Here is a 25,940-nt window from a genome sequence, read left to right on the forward strand (position 1 = left end):
GTCCATACTCTTCTGGAAGTTGTTCTGAAGGTGAATAAAAAAATCCTATTTGTCAATAATTTTGAATTTCTCAGAGGAAGCAAGCTTGCCCACATTGTCTTTTTTGTAGGTTTTCCCTGAATACAGTTTGGAAGGAGTATTTGAACCTCCTTTTTTCTTCCCCTTCCATCATCCCTGACCTCTTGAGCTCCACAGAGGATACCTTGCATGAGTTTGTCAGGAAGACTTAGTAAGGATCAGTTTAGCCTAAATTACTTCTGAATCTGCCATCTCTCAGTGTATTCAAGATCCCTGAATTGGCTATAGAGATTTCAATTCTAATGTGCATTATACAAAGTTATAAGAGAAATATATTTTCATCCATGAAAATCTGGGGCATATTTGGAAAATTACATAATATAGTAAGGCAATATTTTCTTCTCACTTATTTTGCATTATGCATCCTTTGTGGCTTTAATTAAATATTTAATCACTTGTGTAGTAACAGTGGCTACCATACAGCAGCACCTGGTTATAGTGAACATCACCACTTGGGACAATAATTCTGTTATAGCATTGTGCATGGCCTGGAGCCAAGATCTGGGACATTATCTTTCATGGTACAATGTTAATGTGTGACAATAATTTAGCAATCCCTTAAATGTTGTTAGAATCATGTTTTCCTGTATGTTTTAAAGCATAATCAAAAAATGGTTATATCAATATGGAATTGTGTTTAGGAGAGCCTGACAGCAAAGCATGACTAGCCTGTAGAAATACAGATTTTGAAAACTTGAAGAAGCATCCACTGTTACCAACTAATACTCAGTGGAGATGGAATCGTGTTATGGCGTAAAGCCTATCCTGCTCATTACAAACACACAGAGGACTTCTGACTCCAGATGTATATTACATAATTCAAAAGGTATCCTTTTCCTTTACAATACATGTTCCCCTCCCCCCCATATACTGAATATGAATCAAAGTATCAATCTTTCTTGGGATGCCAGGAAACGAGTGAGAATGGACACATTAACATGGCCATTATCCGCTCTTTGGAGCAGAGTAGCTAGACTAGGAAGGGAAGGGTGCTTGGGGAAAATGAGATAAAGAGGTCAAATCTACCTATACTGTTTCAGTTAACCTGTAATCAAACAATCAGTGGTATTTAGTGGATACTTACAATCAATTGTATTTATTGAGTGCTTAGTGTGTACAGAGAACTCTATTAAATGCTTGGGAGAGTACAGTAGAGTAGGTGGGCAGGAGCACTGCACATAAGGAGCTTAAAGAGTGGATGGAGAGGCAGACATAAAAATATTTACAGATGGATATATGAAGAAGTACTGTGGGGGTCGTGAAAATCAGTACTTAAGGGGTTACAGACCCATGTCATGAGAGTGAGTAGGGGAAATGAGGGTTTAGTCAGGGAAGGCCTCTTGGAGGAGATGGGATTTTAGTAGGGCACTGAAGGTGTGGAGAGTGGTGGTCTGCTGGGTATGCAGGAGGAGGGAGTACCAGGCCTGAGGGAGGACGTGGATAGGGGATTGATGGCGAGAAAGATCAGATTGAGCGAGAAAGATGAGATTGAGATATACTGAGTAGGTTAGCAGATCTGTAAGATGTATGATGAGGTAGCAGTAAACCATGTCCATCCCCTACCCGGAGACAACAGCAAGGAATCCAGTCCAGTCCACACCCTCCATGTGCACACTCAGTGCCAACTCCACCAGATCCCCAGCCTCACTTTTCCAGGGCTTTAGTTGCAATCAGTCAGTGGTATTTATTTAGCACTTACTGCGAGAGAGTACGATACAACAGAGTTGGTAGACATATTCCAATCTAGAGGAAAAGACAGACATTAAAGTAAATTACAGGAATGTATAGGCTGAAGTTGGGGTGACTATACAGTGCTTAAAGGATACAAATCCAAGTGTAAGGGTGACACAAAAGGCAGAGAAGTAGGTGAAATGAGGGCTTAGTAGGGGAAGGCCTCTAAGCAGCGTGGCTCAGTGGAAAGAGCACGGGCTTGGGAGTCAGAGGTCATGAGTTAGAATTCCAGCTCTGCCACTTGTCAGCTGTGTGGCTGTGGGCAAGTCACTTAACTTCTCTGTGCCTCAGTTACCTCAGCTATAAAATGGGGATTAACTGTGAGCCTCACGTGGGACAACCTGATTACCCTGTATTTACTCCAGTGCTTAGAACAGTGCTCGGCACATAGTAAGTGCTTAACAAATACCAACATTATTATTATATGATTTTAATAAGACTCCTCAAGTGGGGAGGGTGGTGGTCTGTTGGATATGAAGGGGGAGGGAGTTCCAGGCCAGAGGCAGGACATGGGTGAGGGGTTGGCAGCGAGATAGATGAGTAGATAGGTTGGCGTTAGAGGAGCAAATTAATGTGCTGGATTATACTGGGAAATCAGTGACATAACATTATATATTATAATGGATTCCATATAATAATATTTTATATATATGAGAGAGAGAAGCAGCGTGGCTCAGTGGAAAGAGCCCGGACTTGGGAGTCAGAGGTCATGGGTTTGAATCCCGGCTCTGCCACTTGTCAGCTGGGTGACTTTGGGCAAGTCACTTCCCTGTGCCTCAGTGACCTCATCTGTAAAATGGGGATTAATAAGAATAATGTTGGTATTTGTTAAGCGCTTACTATGTGTCGAGCACTGTTCTAAGCGCTGGGGTAGATACAGGGTCATCAGATTGTCCCACGTGCGGCTCACAGTTAATCCCCATTTTACAGATGAGGTCCCTGAGGCCCAGAGAAATTAAGCGACTTGCCCACAGTCACCCAGCTGTCAAGTGGCAGAGCCTGGATTCGAACCCATGATCTCTGACTCCCAAGCCCGGGCTCTTTCCACTGAGCCACGCTGCTTCTCTAAGTGTGTGAGCCTCACGTGGGACCACCCGATGACCTTGTATCTCCCCCAGCGCTTAGAACGGCGCTCTGCACAGAGTAAGCGCTTAACAAACACCACCATGATTACGGGGGGGGGGGGAGCCCCTCCCCAGCTGGGAGTCGCTCGCCCCGCCCCCGGGCGGCCAGCCCGCTCGTCATTGGTGGGCGGGCCCGCCTGTCCGCGAGCGAGGCCGCTGATTGGCTGTCCGGGGACGAAGGCCCGAGGAAAGCCCCCGGGAGCCGAGCCCCGCTCCGGACCCGCTCGGGCCGCCGGCGCCGCAGCGTTGTGCGCAGTGCACCATCCCCGAGCGGGACACAGAAAGGAACCCGCCACGACCGGGCGGAAGGGCGCCGGGGTTGCTAAGGGAACGCGGTCTCGCCCGCTCCGGGGCGGTGGCGGCGGCGCCTCCACTCTTCTGTCCGTCTTTTCTTCTTCCTCCTCTTCTTCCTCCTCTTCTTCCTCCTCTTCTTCCTCTTCTTCTTCCTCTTCTTCCCCAGGCGCGGCGGCGACTCAGGTGAGTGTGTTGGGGCCTCCCCATCCTCCCCCCATTCATTCAATCAGTCGTATTCATTTATTCATTCAATCGTATTTATTCATTCATTCAATCAATCGTGTTCATTCATTCAGTCGTATTCATTCATTCATTTGATCATATTTATTCATTCAGTCGTATTTATTCATTCAATTAATCGTATTTGTTCATTCATTCAATCGTATTTACTCATTCAGTCGTATTTATTCATTCATTCAATCGTATTCATTCATTCATATTCATTCATTCAATCGTATTCATTCATTCAATCATATTCATTCAATCGTATTTATTCATACATTTATTCAATCGTATTCATTCACTCATTCATATTCATTCAATCAATCGTATTTATTCATTCAATTGTATTTATTGAGCGCTTACTATGTGCAGAGCATAGCACTGTACTAAGCGCTTGGAATGGACAATTCGGCAACAGATAAAGACCATCCCTGCCCAGTGACGGACTCACAGTCTAATCGGGGGAGACGGACAAAAACAAGACAATTTAATCACAATAAATAGAATCAAGGGGATGGTCACCTCATTAGCAAAATAAATAGGGTAATAAAAATTATTTAGTGAGCGCTTACTGTGTGCAGAACACTGGACTAAGTGCTTGGCAAGTACCATTCGGGAACCGATAGAGACCATCCCTGCCCAAAAACGGGCTCACCATCTAGAAGAGGGGGGAGGCAAAACAAAACAAGTAGGCATCAGTAGCATCAATATAAATCAATCATCAATCCCTCCAGGCTCCGGCCCGCTTTCTTTTCCTCCCTCCCCATCCCTCTCCCCCTATTCCCTCTCTCCTATATTCCCACCGGGGACCCTAAAGGCTTCCAGTCTCTTCCTCATCACTCTCACCCACCCCATCCTTTTTTAGTGCTCTTTTGAGGCCCATCCTGTCGAAACCCCTCTCCCATGGCCACCCCTTGTTGTCCCACCTTTCTCTTCCCCCTTTTCCTCCTCCTCCTTTTCCCTCCCTCCATTATGTCGGGCTGCCGGGGATTGGGCTCCTCCGAAATGGATCGACTCATTCATTCAATAATAATAATAATGTTGGTATTTGTTAAGCGCTTACTATGTGCGGAGCACTGTTCTAAGCGCGGGGATAGATACAGATTGTCCCACGTGAGGCTCACAGACTTAATCCCCATTTTAAGGATGAAGTAACAAAGGCACAGAGAAGTTAAGTGACTTGCCCACAGTCACACAGCAGACAAGTGGCAGAGCCGGGATAATGTTAGTTTTTAAGTGCTTACTGTGTGCTGAGCACTGTTCTGAGCGCTGAGATAGATACAGGGTAATCAAATTGTCCCACATGAGGCTCACAATCTTAATCCCCATTTTACAGATGAGGCAACAGATGAGGCACTGAGAAGTTAAGTGAATTGCCCAAAGTCACACAGCTGACAGGTGGCGGCGCTGGGATTAGAATCCATGACCCCTGACTCCTAAGCCTGGGCTCTTGCCACTGAGTGCATGCTATGTGCAGAGCACTGTCCAGTCTCCTCCCCCATATCCTCCCGGCCATTCGTCGCCGCGCCCCAAGCCTGCAACAAGTGAAAAGAAGAGAAGGTGGAGGCTAATTTGGGGAAAGCCCTTGAAGGTGGCTGCTTTCAGTGGTGGGGGAGGAGTGTCACAACTGCTTGGAGCGCCCACTCCAGTGGCTGAAGGTAGACAATCAAGTATTCCCCAGTTGCCCTGGCCCTGAGTTCAAGGAAGGCAGTCACTCTGCTTTGGAATATATTGGGGAAAAGGAGGTCTTTTATTTGTTGCATGAACTGTCGGAGAAGTGTTCCCAGCAGGTATGTCTACTGGTTTGAAGTTACTGGATCCCCTTTTCCCCTACTACTGTTGCATTGTCCTCTCCCAAGTGCTTAATAGAGTGCTCTGAACATAGTAAGTGCTCAATAAATGCCCTTGATGAGGAGGAGGAGGAGGGAGGATCCCATAGGCTGACATTGCTGTTTACTTTGGCAAATCCACAGGATTTAACCGTGTTGGTGTTGGCTCTGGCCTCCAAGGGGCTTTTTTCATTTGACAGAGAGAGAAGGAATATCTTTTGAAGAATAAGTTGCACGAGAAGTAAATAAGCACTTAAGATGTCAGGGAGCAGAATCGTTTTGAGATTGTCGGGCTTGGACTTTTCATGTTCACTTTCCTTTTCTCCATCAGTATACTTTGACAAGGGAAGGAGTTTGCCATTTGGGGAAAAAAAAACAACTCAGCAGTGTGTTTACATGGCTTGACAGTTGACTCCAAGAACTTCAAGAAAGGTAGTTAAATTTTTAGACCCTGCACTTAATCTGTTTTATGTCTGCTGCAATAAATTGCAGCTTGGGCAATCCAGTGTTCTGCCCCTGGAGAGGCAGGGAATTGCACAAAAAACTTGGAAGTTAGTAATTTTAGTCACAGGTGATGAGACTGACCAGTAACAATAATAATAATTATGGTACTTGTCAAGTGCTTACTGTGTGCCAAGCAATGTTCCAAGCACTGGGGTAGATAGAAGTTAGGTTGGACATAGTCCCTGTGCCACGTAGGGCTCACACTCTTAATCCCCATTTTTCAAATGAGGTAACTGAAGCCCAGTGAAGTGACCTACCCAAGGTCACATAGCAGATTTGTAGCAGAGCTGGGATTAGAACCCATGACTTCCTGACTCCCAGGCCCATGCTCTGTTAAGCCATGTTGCTGCTCTGTATGTATGAATTCCATATACAGAAAAAAATAGTTCTAAGAGTGTGGGGAAGATGAGGGATGGAGCAAAGGTCATGTAAGGTCATTTAAGAGGATGGGAAGGTAAACTAGGGGAAACTTGCTTGAAACGATGAGCTCTAAACTGAGATGTGAAGGAAACCAGTGGTGTAGTTTGAGGAACATGAAACGGTCATTCTAGGCACCCAGGAGGTAATAATCATGACGATCGTGATATTCGATAAATGCTTACTATGTGTCAAGCTGTGTATTATGCCCTAGGATAGGTACACTGTAAACAGATTGGACACAGTCCCTGTCCTACATAGGACTCACAGGCTAAGGGAAAGGGAAAACCAGTATCTTACAGATGAAAAAACTGAGTCACAAAGAAGGTAAGTGACTTGCCTTAAATCACACAGCAAGGCTAGTGGCTGAACTAGTGTTAGAACCCAGGTCTCCTAATTCACAACCCTCTGTTCTTTCCATAAGTAACAAAATTGGACAGTGGTACAGAGATGAGAGAGAACTTTAATGTGTTAATTGGAGGGTAATGAAATATGATGGGAGTTGATGGAAAAACAGCTTTGAAGGCCGTAGCCAGGAGATGGTGTGTAATTTAGAAAGCACTGAGAAGCCATTTGATTGTAGTGAAAGCTACAACATTTATTGAATGGCATTTTCAAACACTCATTTCTGTGGACCACAGAAGGGGATTTTGAAACTTTATTGAAAAGTATTTCCTACTGGAAAAGTTAGTGTCTAAATGTAAGAGTAATTGTGTGAGAGAAGTTCTGGTTTACAGTATTCAGAAAACTCTTAGATCAAGTTTCGCTATCTGTGTTTTCTTCCTATCTTTGTCAGTGGGACAGTTAAAATGAAGCTGGCTTGCCACTCATGATGTATAGGACTTAGCAATGAGGCTCTGACTCTCAGACCTAGGTTCTAACCCCAGATCTGCCACTTGCCGGTTGAGGATCTTGGGCAAATAAGTTCTCTGTGCTTCAGTTTCGTCATCCTCAGGAGAGTCGTCAATACCTGTTCTCCCACTTAGATTGCGAGCCCCATATGGGACAGGGACTGTGTTCAACCTGATGCTTAGTACAATACTTGGCAGTAAGTGCTTAGCAAATACCATCATTGTCTATATTTTTAGTCAATTCTGTGGAAGAGGTAAGTGAAGTACATGGCAGAGTTTGCCTTAACTTATAACTTTAAAATGTCAGCTTATTCCATGAAGTCTCTTTCATCTTTTCCCTTTGTTTCTGGTTTTCTGTCCTAAACTGAGAAGTGTGACTGCCTTAGGCATGGTTTGTTTAAATGAACAGAAGAAATTAAAATATTGTAACTTCTCGAAGTTGGGAGGCTGAAAGTTAATTTGAACCTCTGCGACAGAATGTACATTTCTCTCTTTTTTTTAAAATATGGTATTTGTTAAGCACTTACTATGAGCCAGGCACTGTACTAAGGTCTGGGGTAGGTACAAGATAAGCATATTGGACACAGTCCATGCTTGTTAAACACTTACTATGTGCTAGGCACTGTTGCAAGCACTGGGGTGGATACAGGGAATTTGGCTTGTCCCACATTGGGTTCAGTCTTAATCTCCATTTTATAGATGAGCTAATTGAGGCATAGGGAAGTGATTTGCCCAAGGTCACACAGCAAACAAATAGAGTCAGGATTAGGACCCATATTTTCTGACTCTGAGTAGAGAGGTGCCTCAGGACCAGTGGGTAACATTGGACCCTCCAGGAAGGCAGAGCCTATTCAGGGCCAGGCCTCCCTAATCTGCGTCCACAACCTGTCAACTATTCTTTTAAGTTCAGGAGAGTTCAGCCCTCCTTGTCCCTCTAGTCCTTCTCCAAGCAGAGGTAAGTTAAGAGAAGGTTGGAGTTGAAGAATAGGATGTCTTGGAGAACAAAATTGACGTGTACAAAGTGGTCAAGGTCTAAACAAATAATTTGCGTACTTATGTGTCAAGTAAAAATCAGGGTGAATGAAGTGACCTCTCCGTGGTCTCTCTCCATGGTCACCAATGACCTCCTTCTGGCCCAGCCGCCACGTTTTTGTCACGTACCTCACCCGGGGACTGCTGTGAGCCCTCCATTCAGACACAGCTAAGCCCAAGCATTTCAGCCCTCTCACCCTCATCATCAAGAACGCAGAGTTCCAGGAAGTCATCTAAGTTCGGTCTGAACCAGTATGAGTGTGTTCGGCTACACATACTGTACAAAATTGGGATCTATGGATGACTCTATGAACTGGAGTCAGGGCACTGTGCAGTTTCCCAGCATGAAATAGTTCAGTCCAGGATTAGGCAGTAACTAAGAGAGGAAGCAGTATATTTATTTATAAACTTTAGGAAAAAAGACTTGCCATAATGCAGAACATTTTATTCTCTAGGAACCAAATCTAAAAGAACATCTCTGAATTTTGATGACTTTTTATATTCCAGAAATACATCAGATGGTGTGGTTTTCCTTTATAGTAGTGGGACTGAGGGGACTTTAGCTACATTTACACATTCATTTTCTGACAATGTTTTCTTTAGAGTTATTTTTCACCCTTTCTCCTTTATACAACTTTAGTGCTATTTTGAAGGAGATCCATATTTCTAGGTGATAGTGTATGACTTAAGGTTTGAGAATTTCCAGAAAATTGTATATTGAATGGATAAGAAAATACCATCTTATTGCATTAATGTAATATCATAATTGCATTGTTGCCAATTTTGCAGTTGCCAATATGGCCTTTCTTGTCATGCATTTCAGAAACAGACATACTGTATTTCAAATACTGTGGTTTAAAGAACTTCTGGTGAGTCTTAAGGAATCCCAGGGCTGACATTTTAAACATAAGTTTAGTTGTGTGATTATACCCAGCTCAGAAAACCTGACCTTCCCTACTAATTGGCTTTGCCTCTTGACCGAGGAGCTACCATTCCTAGAGATTAATAATAATGATGGTATTTGTTAAGCACTTACTCTGTGCCAAGCACTGTTCTAAGAGCTGGGTAATGTGGCTTCTTGTTACTATGCAAACTGTAATGATTGATTGGTAAACTTTTTCTTTTCTTCCTCTTTGCCCTTTCCCAATACAACTGTGTTTTCATCTTTGATCCCACATAAAATCCAACCTGGAACTTGTCTTACATTCCAAATTAAAATGATTTCCATATATCTCAGGCCTATTTTATGTTCAGTCTTCCATTGCTATCAACCACTAAAATGTAAAGTGGTTCTAATTATATCTTATATGGAAGATGTGTTTCACATCATTTTTATTATGGTTCTAAAATTTGTTGTTCTCCTATATCCACTGGATAGGATCAGTGTATCCTTTATTTCTTAACTTTGATTCTGTTTTTGCATTTTCTTTTGTGTGACCCTTGCACTTAGATTAGTACCCTTTATTCACTCCTCTCAATGCCACAGCACTTATGTACCTATTCATAAATTAGTGTCTGCCTCTCCCTCTAGCCTGTAAGCTCTTTGTCTACTAACACATATACTGTACTCTTCCAAACTCTCTACACACAGTAAACGCTCATTAAATGCAGTTGATTGATTAAATCACTCCTTTTTTCCTCCAGACAAGGTAATCCAGTTTCTCGTAGGCACCATTTCCCTACACCCAGTCATTGAAATTTGCTGCCTGTACCCTGTTCAAATTCTCAAGTCTGTCCAAGTAAGCTTAGATTGGGCTCAGTACTCTAGATCTGGCCATTTTTTTTCTCTCTAGAAAAAGTATTGAGAAATATCCTAAGCTTTTCAAAGGCATTTTGTCATGCAGCCAGTCTGCTTTTCAATCAAGGCTCTTTTCTGGTAATCAGCTTACCCTCTGTTAACTGATTGCATTTACCAAATCTACAGTGACATTGCTCTCATAGAGCCAAATTTTTAAAGTAAAATCTGCAGATTAATTTTAATCCATAAGTGTTTATGTTTTATGCTTCAATATTAATGTATGTCTCTGTCTAGACCGTAAGCCTGATGTGGGCAGGGAATGTGGCTACCAACTCTGTTGTATTGTACTTTCCCAAACACTTATTACAGTGCTGTGTACACAGTAAGCACTTAGTAACTACCACTGATGGATGATGATACTTAAAGTCTGTCTTCTTTCTTCTGACCTGCAGCTGACATTTGAATGACTGAATAATCATTATGGGACTCCTGGACAAGCTGTCCAGCTTGCTTGGCCTGAAGAAGAAAGAAGTTCATGTTTTGTGCCTGGGGTTAGATAACAGCGGCAAAACTACTATTATTAACAAACTTAAACCATCTCATGTAAGTAGCCCCTTAATCGTTTTCCAACCTTTCTACATTTCCAAGAAGCTAAGCCTGTAAAACTTTAACTGTTCTTCTGAGTTCTGTCACACATCTTCATTATCGTGCCATGAATTTATTTTGACTTGTCATTTTCTTAGAGAAGTACATTTTTGTATCACCAAGGTATAATTTGCAAAATATGTGCAAAACCTTTTGCTTATACAGGACAGTAAGAGAAATCCGCAGATAACTAATACTGTGACCTCTGCTTTCAGCATCCTTCTCCTCTATGCTTTATCAAATTGCTGATGGATTCATTCGAATTTCACCTTGTATTCCTCTGCCTTCTTCCTCCTGGGGGCACTCATGCGCAGTCAAGTGAGATGGAGCCCAAGGATGCTGTCAATTGATGCAGCAAAACCACTGATAACTAAGGGGTCTCTCCTTTTGAGTCATTTTCCCTTGCTTTGAATACTACTTAAGTTCAGTCCTGGGGGATTTCTTAAAACAAGAGTTGTGTGACCTGTCAAATTACCACTACATTCAGTCAAGGTTGTAAACCCAGGATTGCTCCATATAACCTAAGGCTCAGCCTGCCTTTCAATGTAAGAAAATTGAGTTCAGTGTTGTCATTTTGTTGATGTATCTGTCACTCTGCCAAGATGGAAAGAACAGTAAACCTGGCCCCTTTGCTGTTGAGTAAACATATGTCACAGTGAAAGTTTGAGGTCCATTTTGTAGCAGGTAAGCTCTTTCTTGTGGTTATTAAGTTTGTTGGTAAAATCAGGGTCTGAATAACCAGAAAGTTAACTGGCCAAAAATGGTTTTAATAAGCACTTAAATTTTTTTTGCTGCCTAAGGAAATTTTCTAATTCATAAAAGACCGCGAACCTATGGTGAAAAATAAACTTTATTAGGATTTAATAGATAGCAGCCTGCTATATATAAAAATGACAATAGATGTTTTCCATCAGTATTTAGGTTTCCTTCATTGAAACTGGATTGACCTAAACCAAGTGACATTTTTCTTCCCTTCTTCACCCAGTGAGCAGCCTATAAACTCTTCTCCATCAGTGTTATTACCCATTATTTTTATTTATCTGTTAGGAGGGGATCACAAGATAATCCGACTGGTCAAATGGTTGAGTTGTTAAGAGCTGATAGTGACTAAAGCTGATATTAGAATTACACTTCAGATGTTGAAGTGAAGCAAGGGAGAAAGGAGGCATACAGCTGGCAAGAGCAATAGAATTGGTTATACTTTTGATACAAGGAAATTGATTCCATTTCCTGCTGTATCCAAGTCCAAGAAAAGTATTTTGTTGTTGTTGTTGTTTTTAATCTATATTATACTTATGTAAGAGCATAAGTAGTTTAGGAATGAAGAGTTCAAGCTGTGGTGAAGTGGAAATAGAGTGTAAGAGGGAGAGAGTGATTGAATGCCTTACAGCCAGTGGCGAGGAGTTTCAGCTTGATGCAGAGACCATTGGTGGTTTACAGGAGATTTATGAGGATTGAGGCAAGGATATTGTGCAGAACATTTTAGAAAATGGTATGGGCATCAAAGTTAAGTATGAGCTAGAGGAACAGGGATCATTTGGGAGACTGATGCCATAGCCAAGATGGGATATTAAAAGTGCTCTGACCAATGTAGAGACTGTTTGAATGGAGAGGCAAGGGTGGATTCTGTGTATCAGGGTTCTTAATGTCCCTAAGGCTAACATATCAGTGTTCTCCTCAAGTGGAATCTGTTAGATCTCTTGTTCTATGATCATTCTTTGGTGTGAACTTTGTGCTGTCAAAACATCCAATCAAGTTCTGTTGAAAGTTGGCAAGGGAATTGCAGAGAAGGAAAGGAGAAACAACATTTCCCAGGAAGCAAAGGGACTGACTTTCCAACAGTTATGTACTGCCCTGGATGAAGCCAAACCCCAGAGTTCTTGTGGTGGGTGAAGACAAATTTTTCTCTTTTCCTAGATCTGGGACACTGAGGTGGTCTCTTCTAGCTCTTAAAAACAGGCTTCTTATCACAAAGTGTTTTACCACCTAATTAAGCTGATGGAAACATAGACAAGAGAAGTAGGTATTGATGATCTATTTGGGAGAGTTTTGGTTTAAATCTTAGTTTGAGCTTTTAAATTCTTTCCTCCCTTCCCTTCTTTCCTTTCTTCCTCCTTCCTATTTCTGCATTTTAGTCATTTGTGCATTAATATGATTTTTTTTTATTTGAAAGGCTCAAACCCAAGACATAGTTCCTACAATAGGATTCAGTATAGAGAAATTCAAGACATCCAGGTAATTCAACTTTATTAGATGACTGCAGATTCGTTTGCATGAGAATTTCATGATAAACACTTGAAGTGTAACTGGCTATTGCCAACCAGTAATCACTAAATGCCTCCCCAAAATTTAGTTTCACTGACTGAACTATCCTGGGGCCCCAAATACTTGAAAGTCCTTCTTTATGTGTGAAATCCATCCAAAACCAAACCAATCTCCTATCTAATCTAATGTTTCATGCAGAGAGAATTAATAATGCCTTGGCTTTCCAAACAACTACTCCCACCTCTGAGTTTGCCCCTTAATCAGCATCAACCTGTCTGTCTGATTGATTAAGGTATTTCATACTTTGCCACTGCCAAACTCTTTCTCCTAAAAACAATGAGTGAACTGTAGTTCCAGTCATATTGGAAGGAATCTTTTCCCCTGTACCCCCACTTAAACTCTCCCCAGTGGGTTCAGTCCTCACTTTCTGTGAACAGAGAGGGTCCCAGGAATAGATCTCAGTTGCGGCAAAAGGGATACTTCCCTAAGGTATGTGTTTCCTTAGCTTTTAGGTAGATATGTTCATAACTCCATACAGAGAGGTTCTTGGACTTGTATTAGGAGTATTGACAGTGGAATCTCCCAGTGTGCTTTAAGCCAGCTCCAGAAATACAATGCACAGGAGTCCCTGGAGACTATAAATCAAGCCCTTCTGTCCTTTCCCTTCCTCCCACCCACCTTAGAATTACAGTGGACATGAAAACGAGCATGATTCGAAGCCAGAGCTCTGCTCGTGTGAGAATTACTGTTGGGCTGTGAATTCCTTTATAATTTTGATTGCCTAAACACACTAGCATAAAAGAAGCAAGTCCATGAGCAGTTATTCCACCTGGGCCTCATGTAAATTGTTCTGCTCCTAAAGGGATTTGTGGGTTAATCTGTTCATTTACCTTGTATGAAGTGGTACTCCTGTTTAATTCAGCTAATAATAATGGTATTTATTAAGTGCTGTGATATACTAAGCCCTGGGATAGATTTGAGATAATTAAAAAAATTGAAATCCTTGCCCTTCAGAAGGCTCATAATGTAGAAGGGATAGAGAATAGGTATTTTTCCCCAGGAAACAGAGGCACAGAAAAGTTTAAATGCCTGGCCAAGGGTCATTTGTCAGGTACATGATAGAACCAAGACAACAACATAGGTCTCCTGACTCCCAGTCCTGTTCTGTTTCCTACAAGCCTCACTACCTCCTTTAAGTAAAGTGAAACAAAATTTTATATTAAGATTTTTTAAAAATCAAATTTTATTTTTGTTAAATGAACCATGGAAATCCACTATTTTTATATCTTTCATCTCACATTACTTTTCCCATAAAGTAAATCAAGTTTTTTTCAAAAAGCAACAAACCTTTCATCTATATAGGGTGATTTATTGGCTTCAAGGGTTTTAAAAAAAATTGATTTATGCATTTTCAGTTAATTCCATATTTTGATTGTAACTTTCTTTTCCAGTTTGTCTTTCACGGTGTTTGACATGTCAGGTCAGGGAAGATATAGAAATCTTTGGGAACACTATTACAAGTAAGTAAATCCATATGACAACAGATTAAAGTAGATAAAAGACTTTCAATATTCTGGCATAAATTTTTTGTCATTTTTATCTCCTTTTTATGTTAGCTGAGGAGCATCATGGGTGAGGAAATAGTTTACACCCCTGTTCAGGTTCTAGTACACCAATATAAAAGTTGGTGAGTTTTTAGGTGAGCTATAATCAGAATAGTGCTTGTAACGAAAGACATTTAGTGATGACTGTAATATTTCTCATTGACTGTAGGAAAGAGATATGAAAAATCAATTCCATTGTAGAATGAGAGATTTTTTTCTCTATTTTTTTTATATTTTGAATGTGCTAATATCAACTTTGCTTTTATTTGCAGAAAAGTTTGTCTGATAGTCTTCGTTTTCAATTTTTCTTCCCTCCATTCTATTCTGTGGAGAATTTAAATTCATTCTGTGCCTATCTAGGTATATTAACTTGTTCCAATTTAAACTTTATGGTTCAATTAATTAAAATGTATGTTTTGAAACATGAGTTTTAAATAATAAAAAATTCAGCAGTGTTGTTGTTGAGAATTTAAGCACATGAAGGTTTTTTGCTTCCATGCTGTTGCTCAGTGGAATGTTATGTAGAGTACTATAGTACAGTTTGGTCATTAGAACATAAATCATGAAAGTATCAAGGCCATATTTACAAGGGAGAAGTTAGGGAAAACTCCAGAAAATTAGGTAAAATTATGAATTCCATCAGTGAACATTACTAGACAGTACAAACCCCTGGTTGACAGCTGCCTTAGCCTCCTGGAAAATATATTCAACTGGGCTTTCGGTGCTGGGTTGAGAGGAATGTGGCCATCCAGCCACTAATGTAAACCTGGCTTTGGGGAGAAGCTGGGCTGTGGCTTCTGGTGATCAAAGAGGAGGCAGATGTCGGGGCAGGGGGCTGGGCCAGAATGCACTTCTGCCACTACTGTGAGTATGGGTGCAGCAGTCAACTGCCAATAGGTGAAACTGCAAATGTAAAATCCATGAATCCTTGAAGGACTACTATGTAGAATAATGGGTTCTTCCGATGATGGTGGCAGTGCTGAACTTCACTTGAAATATTTTAGTTTTGAAAATATTAAATTTTAAAAATTATTTTGCATTCTGTTTCATGTTCTGTCTATTAATGTGTGAACACTTCAGGAGAAAATTATCACTTGTAGTTTTAATGTGTGTTGCGAAATCCCACTGATGTTTGCATACTGGAGCATATTCCCTTGACATACTTGGGAACTACTAAAAACTCCTAATGACCATTAGAAATTCTTCCCTCCTCCTTATTTGAGCCAATGGGAACTACCGTGCTTGAAAAACAATTTTATCTAAAAGATCCTCTCTAGGGAATCTTCCTTCAGCTCCTTTGTGTTAAACAAGAAAGAATATTTCAGAAAGTTCTTATTGTTCCCTGGAAACTATTGTTACCAGCAACAGATGTGTGATTTTTAATACTCTGTCCTGCTGAATAATGTAATTATTGATGAGGAAGGATGTTTCAGCTTTTTGCCAGTTATTAAGGACACTTACAATGTTTCTCTCACCTTTCTCTGTTATACAGGGAAGGCCAGGCTATTATTTTTGTCATAGATAGCAGTGATAAATTAAGAATGGTGGTGGCCAGAGAAGAACTTGAAACTCTTTTGAATCATCCAGGTGAGTGTATGTGAGCAAACTCTACCCTCACCAATTCTGAAATTCCTTTACCTGCCCACAAGCCTCCTCAAACACTCTCTGTCCCATACTCCCGTCCCCCCACAAAACTGTTACTTTTGCCCCACAGAGCCCTCTATTCCTTTGACTCCTTCCAGTATTCTACAGTCATTTTACCCCATTTGGTTTCCATATCCACACTACCTTCTCCTGACACACAAATCGACACTCATTTATCCTTATATCCTCCCCCTGGCCAGCACTTAGAACAGTACTTTACGCATAGTAAGCGCTTTACAAATACCATCATTATAATGAATTGTACATCGCCTTGATTCTATTTAGTTGCCATTGTTTTTACGAGATGTTCTTCCCCTTGACGCTGTTTAGTGCCATTGTTCTTGTCTGTCCGTCTCCCCCGATTAGACTGTAAGCCCGTCAAACGGCAGGGACTGTCTCTATCTGTTGCCGACTTGTTCATCCCAAGCGCTTAGTACAGTGCTCTGCACATAGTAAGCGCTCAATAAATACTATTGAATGAATGAATGAATTTGGACATTTGACCCCACAGCTCTTATGTACATACCTTTATATATTATAAATTATTTACTCATAATAATATCTGTCTCCCCCTCTAGACTGTAAGCTTGTTATGAGCAGGGAATGTGTCTAATTCTATTATACACCCCCAAACACTTAGTACAGTACATAGTAGGCATTCTGTCATTAACTATTATTGATTGATTCAAGTGCTTAACAAATACCAGGAAAAAAAAAAAGAATTGAAAAGAAGGCCTACCCAGCATTCAAGTCAGAAGACTGATTATGTGTACTGGTGGTAGAAACTTTTGTGGCATCACCCCTCTTATCCTTATTAATAATAATTTCAGTATTTGATAAGTGCTCACTCTGTCCTAAGCACCGTCCTAAGCACCGGGGTAGATACAAAATAATTAAGTCCCTCATGGTACTCACAGTTAAAGTAGGAGGGAGAACAGGTATTGAATCCCCATTTTGCAGATGAGAGAACTGAGGCACAGAGAAGGGACTTGCCCAGGCTCACACAGCAGAAAACTGGCAGAGCTGCAATAAGAACTCAGGTCCTCTAATTCCCAGGTTTGTGCCGTTTCCACTAGGCCACCCTGCTTTTCCTTCCTGCCTTAGAAGTAAAAACTGCTTCCTGGAATATTATGTCTTTGTGATGAAGGCTTCATTAACTTCACAAATCCAAGTGTTTTAAGTGTTTATTTTTGCAATATATAGAAAGAACCAGGTCCTTGGCAGTGAAATATTCTTTTTTCCTTCTCCATGTGGGAAAGCCTAAAAAGGATCACACTTTTTACAACATGCAATGTTGCTTTATCTTCTTATTTAGATATTAAGCATCGTCGAATACCTATTTTATTTTTTGCGAATAAGATGGATCTCAGAGATGCCGTGACATCTGTAAAAGTGTCTCAGTTGTTGTGTTTGGAAAGCATTAAAGATAAACCCTGGCATATTTGGTAGGTAGAGTTTTCTAATATTTTCATTTGTCTTCCCCCAAATTTCCCTATCGTTGATCTTTCTTGTGTATTCAAAAGGAATTTTACAGTCTGCTGAATATTACAATAGTAGTTGCTGTTGTTGATGTCTTTTTGAAAGCTATTACTCATTTTCCAGAATTGTGTACTTGAGACAGTTTAGAAAAAAATCCCTCTGTATGATTATCTTGTAAATCATTTTACAAATGAGTAATTGTTAGTAACAATATAATCATATCTTATTGGTTTTACATTTTTAACACTTATTTTCAGTGTACTCCCAAGCAGTATTTTTGCCTTTTGTTAAATATTTGTGGCTCTTGTAATAAGAAAGACAAACTTCCGAACCTCAGTCTTGTCTGTTCCATGAAAAGAAAGTTCTTGAAGAAGGCAATTACTTTTTACTGGATTTTTTTTTAACTTGTATTGATTTTCTTTGTTGTTCTTCTGAATTATGAAATTAAACAGTTAGGTTTTTGTCAATAACACCTTTTTGAGGGAGGTCCACTTTTAAATTATGGAAGTGTTCTGATGAGAGGAAAACTAGTAATGAATTATTTTGTAGCTTTTATTTGTAATAAAAATAATAATTGTGGTATTTGTTATGAGCTTACTATGTAGCCAAGCACCGTACTGAATGCTGGGGTGGATACAAGCAAATCTGGTTGAGAACAGTCCCTGCCCCACTCATAGGGGCTCATAGTCCCAATCTCCATTTTACAGATGTGGTAACTGAGGCCCAGAGAAATGAAGTGACTTGCCCAAGATCATACAGCAGACACGTGGCAGAGCCAGGATAAGAACCCATGACCTTCTGACTCCCAGGCCCATGTTCTATCTACTACACATGCTTCTTCTCTTAACTTTTGCCCAATGTCTAGAACACGACACCCAGCTGGAGAATTTGATATATGCTTTTCTGACAAAAGTTGGAAATCAGAGATCAGCAGACTCATCATAAAATTAAACTCTCCATGTACTCCACCCCCACCAGTCAATGAATAATGGCTTTTGCAGAAAATGAAATGTATTTTTATTTTGTTTTTACCCCTGAGCAATCAGTTGCTTTAATCCTTCTCTCTCCTGTTTGGTGTTTAACTTGATTCAGATAATTTTTGCTACAGATATAGGGCCATTTTCCTAATGGCAGAGTCAAATATTAACTCTTACATTCAGCTGCATCCCAGATCTTTCTAATTTGTCTTCATTTTGTTTCTTTTAGTGCGAGTGATGCTATTAAAGGAGAAGGATTACAAGAAGGAGTAGACTGGCTCCAAGGTACCTCTAAAGGTTTCTACCCATTTCCATCCTTCTGTTTCTTTCCCATTTAACTTTTCGTTATTTTATGTTTTTTATGTCACCACTTTTTTTTTTCCCATTCATTCCTGCTGCCAGAAAAAACCACACAGTGAGTATTCCACTGTCCTCTTGAATTCACCTCATCGTGTTTTTTTCCATCTGTTTTGTGGAGCAAATGCTAGCTAAATCAAAAAAAGAAAAGGAGTACAAGTGGAAAAATATCTAAGTACCAGTAAAAAAAAAATGATTTTTTGAAAAAGAAACAAGTTAATCAATAGTCTTATTATTAAAGTGACAAGTTTGAGGATTGTGAACACATAATACAGTTTATTCTACTGAATGTCTACTGTTTCCCCAGTAAGCACTTGAGAAAATTAAATAGTGTTAGAAGACATGATTCATAGACTCAAGGAGCGTACAATCTCGTGATGGATTTAAACATTTCTTTTTGAATAACAAGTGAGAAATAATGTTTTCTCTAGGATGAAGAGACACTTTTTCTTTAAAAGTTATGCCATAAACCCACAAACATTTGCTACATTAAAACACTCATCAATAACCGTAACAGAGCAGGAAAAAAAGTTCTTCTACTATCAAAGTTTAGTCTCTTCCCTTCTTCCTCCCAATGTTTTTTTGCCTTTTAAATAAGGAATTGGTTATTAGATAAGTGTCATTTTGCCCTGCAATTAAACAACTTGTCCACAGATGTTGTTACTTCTAGAATGTAAGCTCTTTATGGTCGGAGAACTTACCTATCAATTCAGTTATACTGTATTCTCCCAAGCACTTAATGCGGTACTCTGTCCACAGTAAGTGTTCAATAGATAAGATTGATTGAAGTTGTTAGTTTCTCTTAGCCACACAATTTAAACATCTATGCAGGAAGATTTTGGGACCATAAAAATATTGAAATCTTTTGGCCTCAGTCCCAGAAGGAAGATGTGGCAGTTGAGCAAACCATTTCCAGAATCTAACTAGTGAAGGATACTTTTATGTTCAGTGTTAATGAGCCGTCTGTGTTGAGAGTTATATTTCAGGGTCATCTTGCAGACATTTTTGCCACTTAGCTTTGCTAATAATCACCATTAGAAGTAGTGGTGGCATATTTTATATTATCACAAGTTATCAGGGTTGCCAGCAGCTGACATGGAAAATACTATGATGAAGCCTAATTATTGAAAGTGGGCACAGTATTACAATTTACATTTTGGATCTTTCTAATAGTCACTACCTACATGTGCCCTATTGGGTATTATTTGTGTTTCAGGAAACTTATAAAATGCTGACTTTTTAGGATGGGCTTTTTTAAATGATTCTGCATAGGTATAATCGTATTTTTTAAAAATCCACTTACACAACAGAAGAAATGAAATTACAGTCACCTTGTAAAACTTTTAAAGGAAGTGAAATTTCGTTGTACAATTGTATAATTGTACAATTGTGTAATTATGTAATTGCACTGTTGTCATCAGTGCAATCTGCCACTGGGAACTCCTTCCAGGTCCGGGTTACTGCTCCAGAGGGCATGTGGCCAATCGTGGGCTCCTCTGCTTGGCTGATGAGGACAGCAGGGGCATCCTGGGCCCAGACTGAGGATCTTGGAAGCAGCTCACACCAGGTAGCCGTGGCTGCAAGTGGAGGCTCTGCTGAACGGCTAGAGCGAATGATGCAGCCAGCACAGCCATGTCAGACTGTCAAGTGTCAGTTCCACTTAAGATCTGCTCTACTAGCCCGGTTTCTCCATTTTGTTCCCACTTCCCTGTAAAGATGTAGAAATGACAGTGAGCCCAAGACTTGTTTGGGAGAGCAGGAGGTGATTCAAACCAGAGTGGTAGTAGCTGTATTGGTCGCAGCTGCCTCCTTGCAGGAGGGGAAGAGAGAGAGGGAAAGAGAGCAAGAGTGCTAGAGAGAGAGAGCTGTCTCCCTTTCCCAGTATGGCAGAGCAACCAGTTGTGCTTTCTGGCAATTGGTTTCGGTTATGTTCCTCCTGGGTTAGTCAAAACCATTTTAACTACGGAATAATTTTTGTTTTTTCTTGTTCCTTTCCTAACTAGGCCACTAGGTGTCAGGAATGATCCAAAATCATAAAGGAAATTGTTAATAAGCATTGGTTGTTGCTTAATCCTTTCCTGCATCTCTCCATGGATGCTAGGTCAGTCATATTTATTGAGCGCTTACCGTGTACAGAGCACTGTACTAAATACTTGGAAGAGTACAATACAACAATTAACATAGTACATGTTGGCACAGTACCTGTGCATCGTAACAGTGAACTTTTGGAAGAATCCTGTTCTTCCTCTTCTTGGTCTAAATTCAAAAGTCAAGATATTTAGTCTTCTTGTACAGCAACATGAGATATATTATTTGCATACTGCCAGGGAATATGGTGCTTTCTATATTTTTTTTAAATTATCTAGTAGATATCAAGCACTATGCTAAACTCTGGGGTAGATATAAAATAATCAGGTCAGACACAAACCCCTGCCTCTCAGGATCTCACAGTGTAAATGGTAGGGGGAAGCATATATTATATTGACCAGAAAAACACCCACTGTTGTTCAGGGATATTTTCTTGCTACTTTTACTTCTGTAAAGTACCAACAGCCATAACTAAATGTTTAGCAATGTGGAAAATTACATATGCCTCCAACTTGGTAAAATATGGTTCTTGTTCACCTATTATGTAGTATATAGATGTAGAGTAGAGGATTAAATAGACTTTAGCACTTGGGGCAACTTTGCCTTGGGTGACAGGCTTTGGGTGCTCTTGTACCCATTGCACCTGGAGGATTGACTGAAGAGAGGATTTATGTTAATAAAGGTAAGAGACTGAGCCGGCCCATAGGGTGGGATGAGGCAAGAGCCAAGGAGTGGACATTGGGTAGGGAAAATGTCACACTCACTGTTATGACTGATGCAGGTTGGAACCTCATCATAGTGCGGGCAACTCAACTGCCCATCCATCACCTCCTCACAGTCTTCACCTCCTCTTGACCCTGAAGGAAAAGGGTCAGTCCTTTTACTTCGTAGCAAACAATTCAGCCTCCTCCTGCCCGTGACACAAGGGCACCCATGAGTCAGTGCCTGTATGATTCAAGGCAGTTGAGGCCTTTGAGGCTTTGGACAATGAATAAAAAGTCTATCCAGTCATCCCCCAAACCATCCTTTGGGGCCACTTCTACAGGGCACACTCCTAGGTGCATGAGTCCTCTTCCCTCCAACTTAGACTGTGAGCGTCATGTGGGTCAGGCATTGGGTCCAACATGATTACCCTGCATCTACCCCAGCACTTAGCATAGTGCTTGACACATAGTAAGTGCTTCAGAAATACTATTTAATAGGCAAAAGTCAGGAGCAGAATATGAGCAGCTCAGCCATTCATTTCGAGCTTGGTAGGCTGCACTACAGCCTTGTACTTACAGGATAATGAGCCCTCCCACTCCTCTGCGGGGCAGAGGGACAAATGGGCACATTTGCAGCTGAAGAGGGATTTTGTGATGGAATGGCTCCCAGCTTGGGTCCCCTGTCCATGTTGGGAACAGAGAGCTGCCGCTGCCTAAGTTTATCTGCTTCCAGGCGTGACTGGTCTGCTCTTTCAATCCTCATTCCACCACTGAGGTGAAGTCTCTGGTCAAGTCTTTGGTCAAGTGTGATAGAGAAGTAGTGTGGCCTAATGGAAAGAGTGCGGGCCTGGGAGTCAGAGGACCTGGATTCTAATCCCAACTCCATCACTTGTCTGCTGTGTAAATTTTGGGCAAGTCACCTCACTTCTTTGGGCCTCACTTACCTCCTCTGTAAAATGGGGTTTTAAAGCTGCGAGCCTCATATGGGACATGGACTTTGTCCAACCTGATTGTCTTGTATCTACCCCAGTGCTTAGTACAGTGCCTGGCACATAGTAAGTGCTTAACAAATAACATATAACCAAACCTCACACATTTTTTTAAATTTATTTTTACTTGTAGATCAGATTCAAGCAGTGAAGACATGAAAACCCAGTGATGGTGAGAAGTTCATGAACTTAAGTGATTGTTTCATTCTAAAAGTGTCTATTCCTTGAAGAGGATCGAAGGCTATAATTCCATAAAAAAAACTTAACTTTTAAAACCCAGTTCAATCTCCCGTTTGCTTCCACCAGCTCAGAAATAGTAAACTCATAGGAACATAGCATCTCAGGCATGCTAATTCAGTTCCTGAATTAGATTCAGATTATTTCTTCCTTCAGAAGAGATAGAGTGCCATTCAATCTATGGTTAAATGTCTGCATTCATTTTAAAAAGTTTTCCTGTGTAAAACTCAACACACAGACCAGGAAAATCATATTTTATCTTTCATGGATTTTCTTTTTATCTCTCTAAAATATTTTGAATATTTAATAGTGTGTTGTCTCAACATTTTAAAAACTTGGTGCATTATATAAGTTTTAAGTGTAAATTATGTTTTGAAAAATGACTGCAGATGTTTCTAAGGAGATGCTTTGTATTTGCTATGTAATTAAAATGTTATCTGTGATGTGTTAAACTCAATAAAGTGAAAATGGAACACGTGGATGGTTGTGTGGTGTTTAGAGTAAAAAAAATTGTAAGTATGGCTTTTAAGGAAGTACAAATGGTTAACAGCTGAATTTCTCTGAGCCTTTTGTTTTGGTGTATATAACAGAACTTTATTACAGAAACTGAATGTATATGATTTTCTTCCACTGACTAGATCAAGCTGATGATTCACAAGATTTCAGGGGATTGATGTTTAACAAGTATTGACCCCCTTTGACATTTAGTCTTTAGACATTAATTTTTTTTTTTGTCTCTTTAGCCCCCTGAACTTGTCACTCAGCTAGTCAATAATGCTATGTAAAAATGTGTGTGCTTTAGTGGAATATTACTAGAGTCTCTTAGATATAAGTTTGCATCTTAAATATGCAAAATCTTTATTTTAATATATATACTATGTTAAGCCTGCATGCTTACTTCTTGGGAAACAAGTTAGACTTGTAGCCATTCATAGCTTTTCTCCAAAAAGATAAATGGAAGGTTATGTCCCAATTCTGAGGAAACCATAGTTCTAAAGGAACTCCTGTTATGTTGAAAGTATGTGTATTTGGAGCCTTTCTAAATATCCCCTTCTGAGTGAATTCAAAATACACAAAGAGAGAAGGAAAATATGTGGCAAATATATGGAACTGGGCCCAGGAAAAGTGAAATATCTGTGTGTTCACAGACACTTAAGGTAAACTAATTTTGAAACCAGTAAGAGCTTAACAGTCTGTTTCAGAAAGGAAATAAGAAGGAAGACTTCAGGTTTAGACTAAACAGTGTTTTTGCCGTATCAACACTCAACAAAACTAGTGTCCTCTTGGAATGTGGGAATTTCTGACTTGTTTCTTTAACTTCAATTCTACTTAATATTTTGATGTAAAGATTACATACAAACAGGCAGGATTGATATTCAGGAGCAAAAATACATTAGTTTTCTGTGTTAGCTTCAGAAATATCTTGTAAGATTTTAAAATCTAGGCTTCAGCAACTGCTTTGCATTTAGGATTTGAATCAAATACATTTTAGTCACAGACAAATCCAAGCTCCAGTATTCAGGCAATTTTGTTTACACTTGAGAATGACTGTGTTGTGAAATTCAAACCATTATGTTTTCAATTTTGGTTCCAAATGAAGTTTTCATAATGAACAAAACTGCTGTTAGTCTTCTGCCAGGAGTCATGTTCTGTATTTTCCATTTACAGAACTGTTTGCTAAAAATGTTGCATACTTGTCCTAGAAAGCTCGGAATTTACTTTGGTTTTTGTGATTAAAATTTGGGAAGGTACTTGTGGTTTTAATAAAAAGACATAGACACACTTGAAGAACCATGATACAAATTCCCATTGCCTGTTCTCTGTGTAAAGGCATGCTACATGATGAACTTAGAAAGGGCATCTATCTGACTTAGACTGCTGTTTTCTGTGGTTTGTCCAGATTTAATACTGGCTGCAGTCTTGCTAATAACTAATGCTATGTTTTGTCATTCAAGGTCAAATGGATTAAGCGATGATATTCCAAGAATCAAGATTTTAATATGTCATTTATTTTGAATATGCTGGATAATTTAATTTTAGTAGGTAAAATTGTAGAATACAGTCAATGTTAAATGTTCACCTAAATTGCAATCAGAATAATCTACTATTAACAAAGCCTGGATGTTGGTTATCATAAATCCTTGACCTGCATCAGGAATTTCTCACCAACCAACATCCTTCCTGTCTATGGACCAGGAAGAGAGCTTGGCCAGCTAAGGGAACTACGAGAGGGGAGAAAGAGAGGAGTCTGAAGTATGCTTTAAAAGCTAGATATCTCTCTTGTCTTAGAATGGATGAGCTGAACAGGGCTCCTCTTTGTCACCACCCCTACTTTACTGCCACTGCAGTCATTGCCTTCTGTGATTTGATGGGGCTTTATATCTCTTGAGAGCAAGCATGCAGAATTGATTTTTTAAAAGTAGCTCTGCACATTTGGATGAACGTCTTTGTATCTTCTCTGTTGTCTGTTATTGTAGGTGAAGCATGTATCGGCAGGATCTGTCACATCTTAGGACACTGACCCTGCTACATAACCATTACCCATATTCCTACATTACCAATAGGACGTAAGTCTCTCATATCAATAATAATAATAATAAAGTCATATTTGTTAATCTCTTTCAGTATGTGGAGCATTGTTCTTTGTGCTGGGATAGACAGAAGTTGTTCAGGTCAGATATAGTGCCTGTCCCACGTGGCGCTTCACGGTCTAAGTAGGCAGGAGAGGAGGTATTGATGACCCCCACCCCCCGCATTTTACAACTCAAACAACTGAGGCACATAGAAGTTAAATGGTATGCCGAAGGTCACACAGCAAAGAAGTGGCAGAGCCGGAATTCGAAACTGGGTCCTCTGACTCCCAGGCCTGTGCTTTTTCCACTAGGCTACACTGTTTCCTTCCCTTCGCATTTCAGCTTAATTTCCCTCCCTGAGTCTTCCTCCTTCAAGCCCTCCATTTGTGTCTTTCAGTCCCTTCTAGTTGTGCAGGTCCTGAAGATATGAAAAGAGCCAGAACAAAGAGCAGCCCATGTAGACCATTGTGTCAAATGTGTTGATCAGTACTATCCCCTTCCTTTCCACTCATTCTCCCATTTCTGGTCCTGGCTGCAGGTCTGCCAGGGCTGCCTTGT

General features: G+C 40.3%; 1 protein-coding gene across 3 annotated transcripts; it reads left to right on the forward strand.

Moving 5' to 3' along the window:
* The first annotated feature begins 3,116 nt into the window (after positions 1-3,116).
* ARL6 (ADP ribosylation factor like GTPase 6) lies at positions 3,117-24,560 on the forward strand. 3 transcript variants are annotated; one of them, XM_007657360.3, is made up of 9 exons: positions 3,119-3,410; positions 5,610-5,710; positions 10,273-10,423; positions 12,639-12,700; positions 14,182-14,250; positions 15,827-15,921; positions 17,294-17,423; positions 18,664-18,719; positions 22,706-24,560. In XM_007657360.3, exons 3-9 carry the CDS (start codon positions 10,301-10,303, stop codon positions 22,729-22,731), a joined length of 561 nt encoding a protein of 186 aa, XP_007655550.1. In that variant the 5' UTR covers positions 3,119-3,410; positions 5,610-5,710; positions 10,273-10,300; the 3' UTR covers positions 22,732-24,560. The 3 variants fall into 3 exon arrangements, with proteins under 3 accessions (XP_039770417.1, XP_007655550.1, XP_001515651.1); XM_039914483.1 differs by lacking the exons at positions 5,610-5,710; positions 22,706-24,560 and adding an exon at positions 20,795-20,859 and having other exon boundaries at positions 3,117-3,410; XM_001515601.5 differs by lacking the exon at positions 5,610-5,710.
* Positions 24,561-25,940: the final 1,380 nt, after the last annotated feature.

This window comes from Ornithorhynchus anatinus, chromosome 17 (genome assembly GCF_004115215.2).
Source record: "Ornithorhynchus anatinus isolate Pmale09 chromosome 17, mOrnAna1.pri.v4, whole genome shotgun sequence".
Taxonomy (NCBI): Eukaryota; Metazoa; Chordata; class Mammalia; order Monotremata; family Ornithorhynchidae; genus Ornithorhynchus; species Ornithorhynchus anatinus.

Coding starts and splice junctions, on each gene's coding strand:
- ARL6 (XM_007657360.3), top strand. CDS start 10,301: ATGGGACTCCTGGACAAGCTGTCCAGCTTGCTTGGCCTGAAGAAGAAA. Junction 14,251..15,826: donor CTTTGGGAACACTATTACAA/GTAAGTAAATCC, acceptor TCTGTTATACAG/GGAAGGCCAGGCTATTATTT. Junction 15,922..17,293: donor AACTCTTTTGAATCATCCAG/GTGAGTGTATGT, acceptor CTTCTTATTTAG/ATATTAAGCATCGTCGAATA.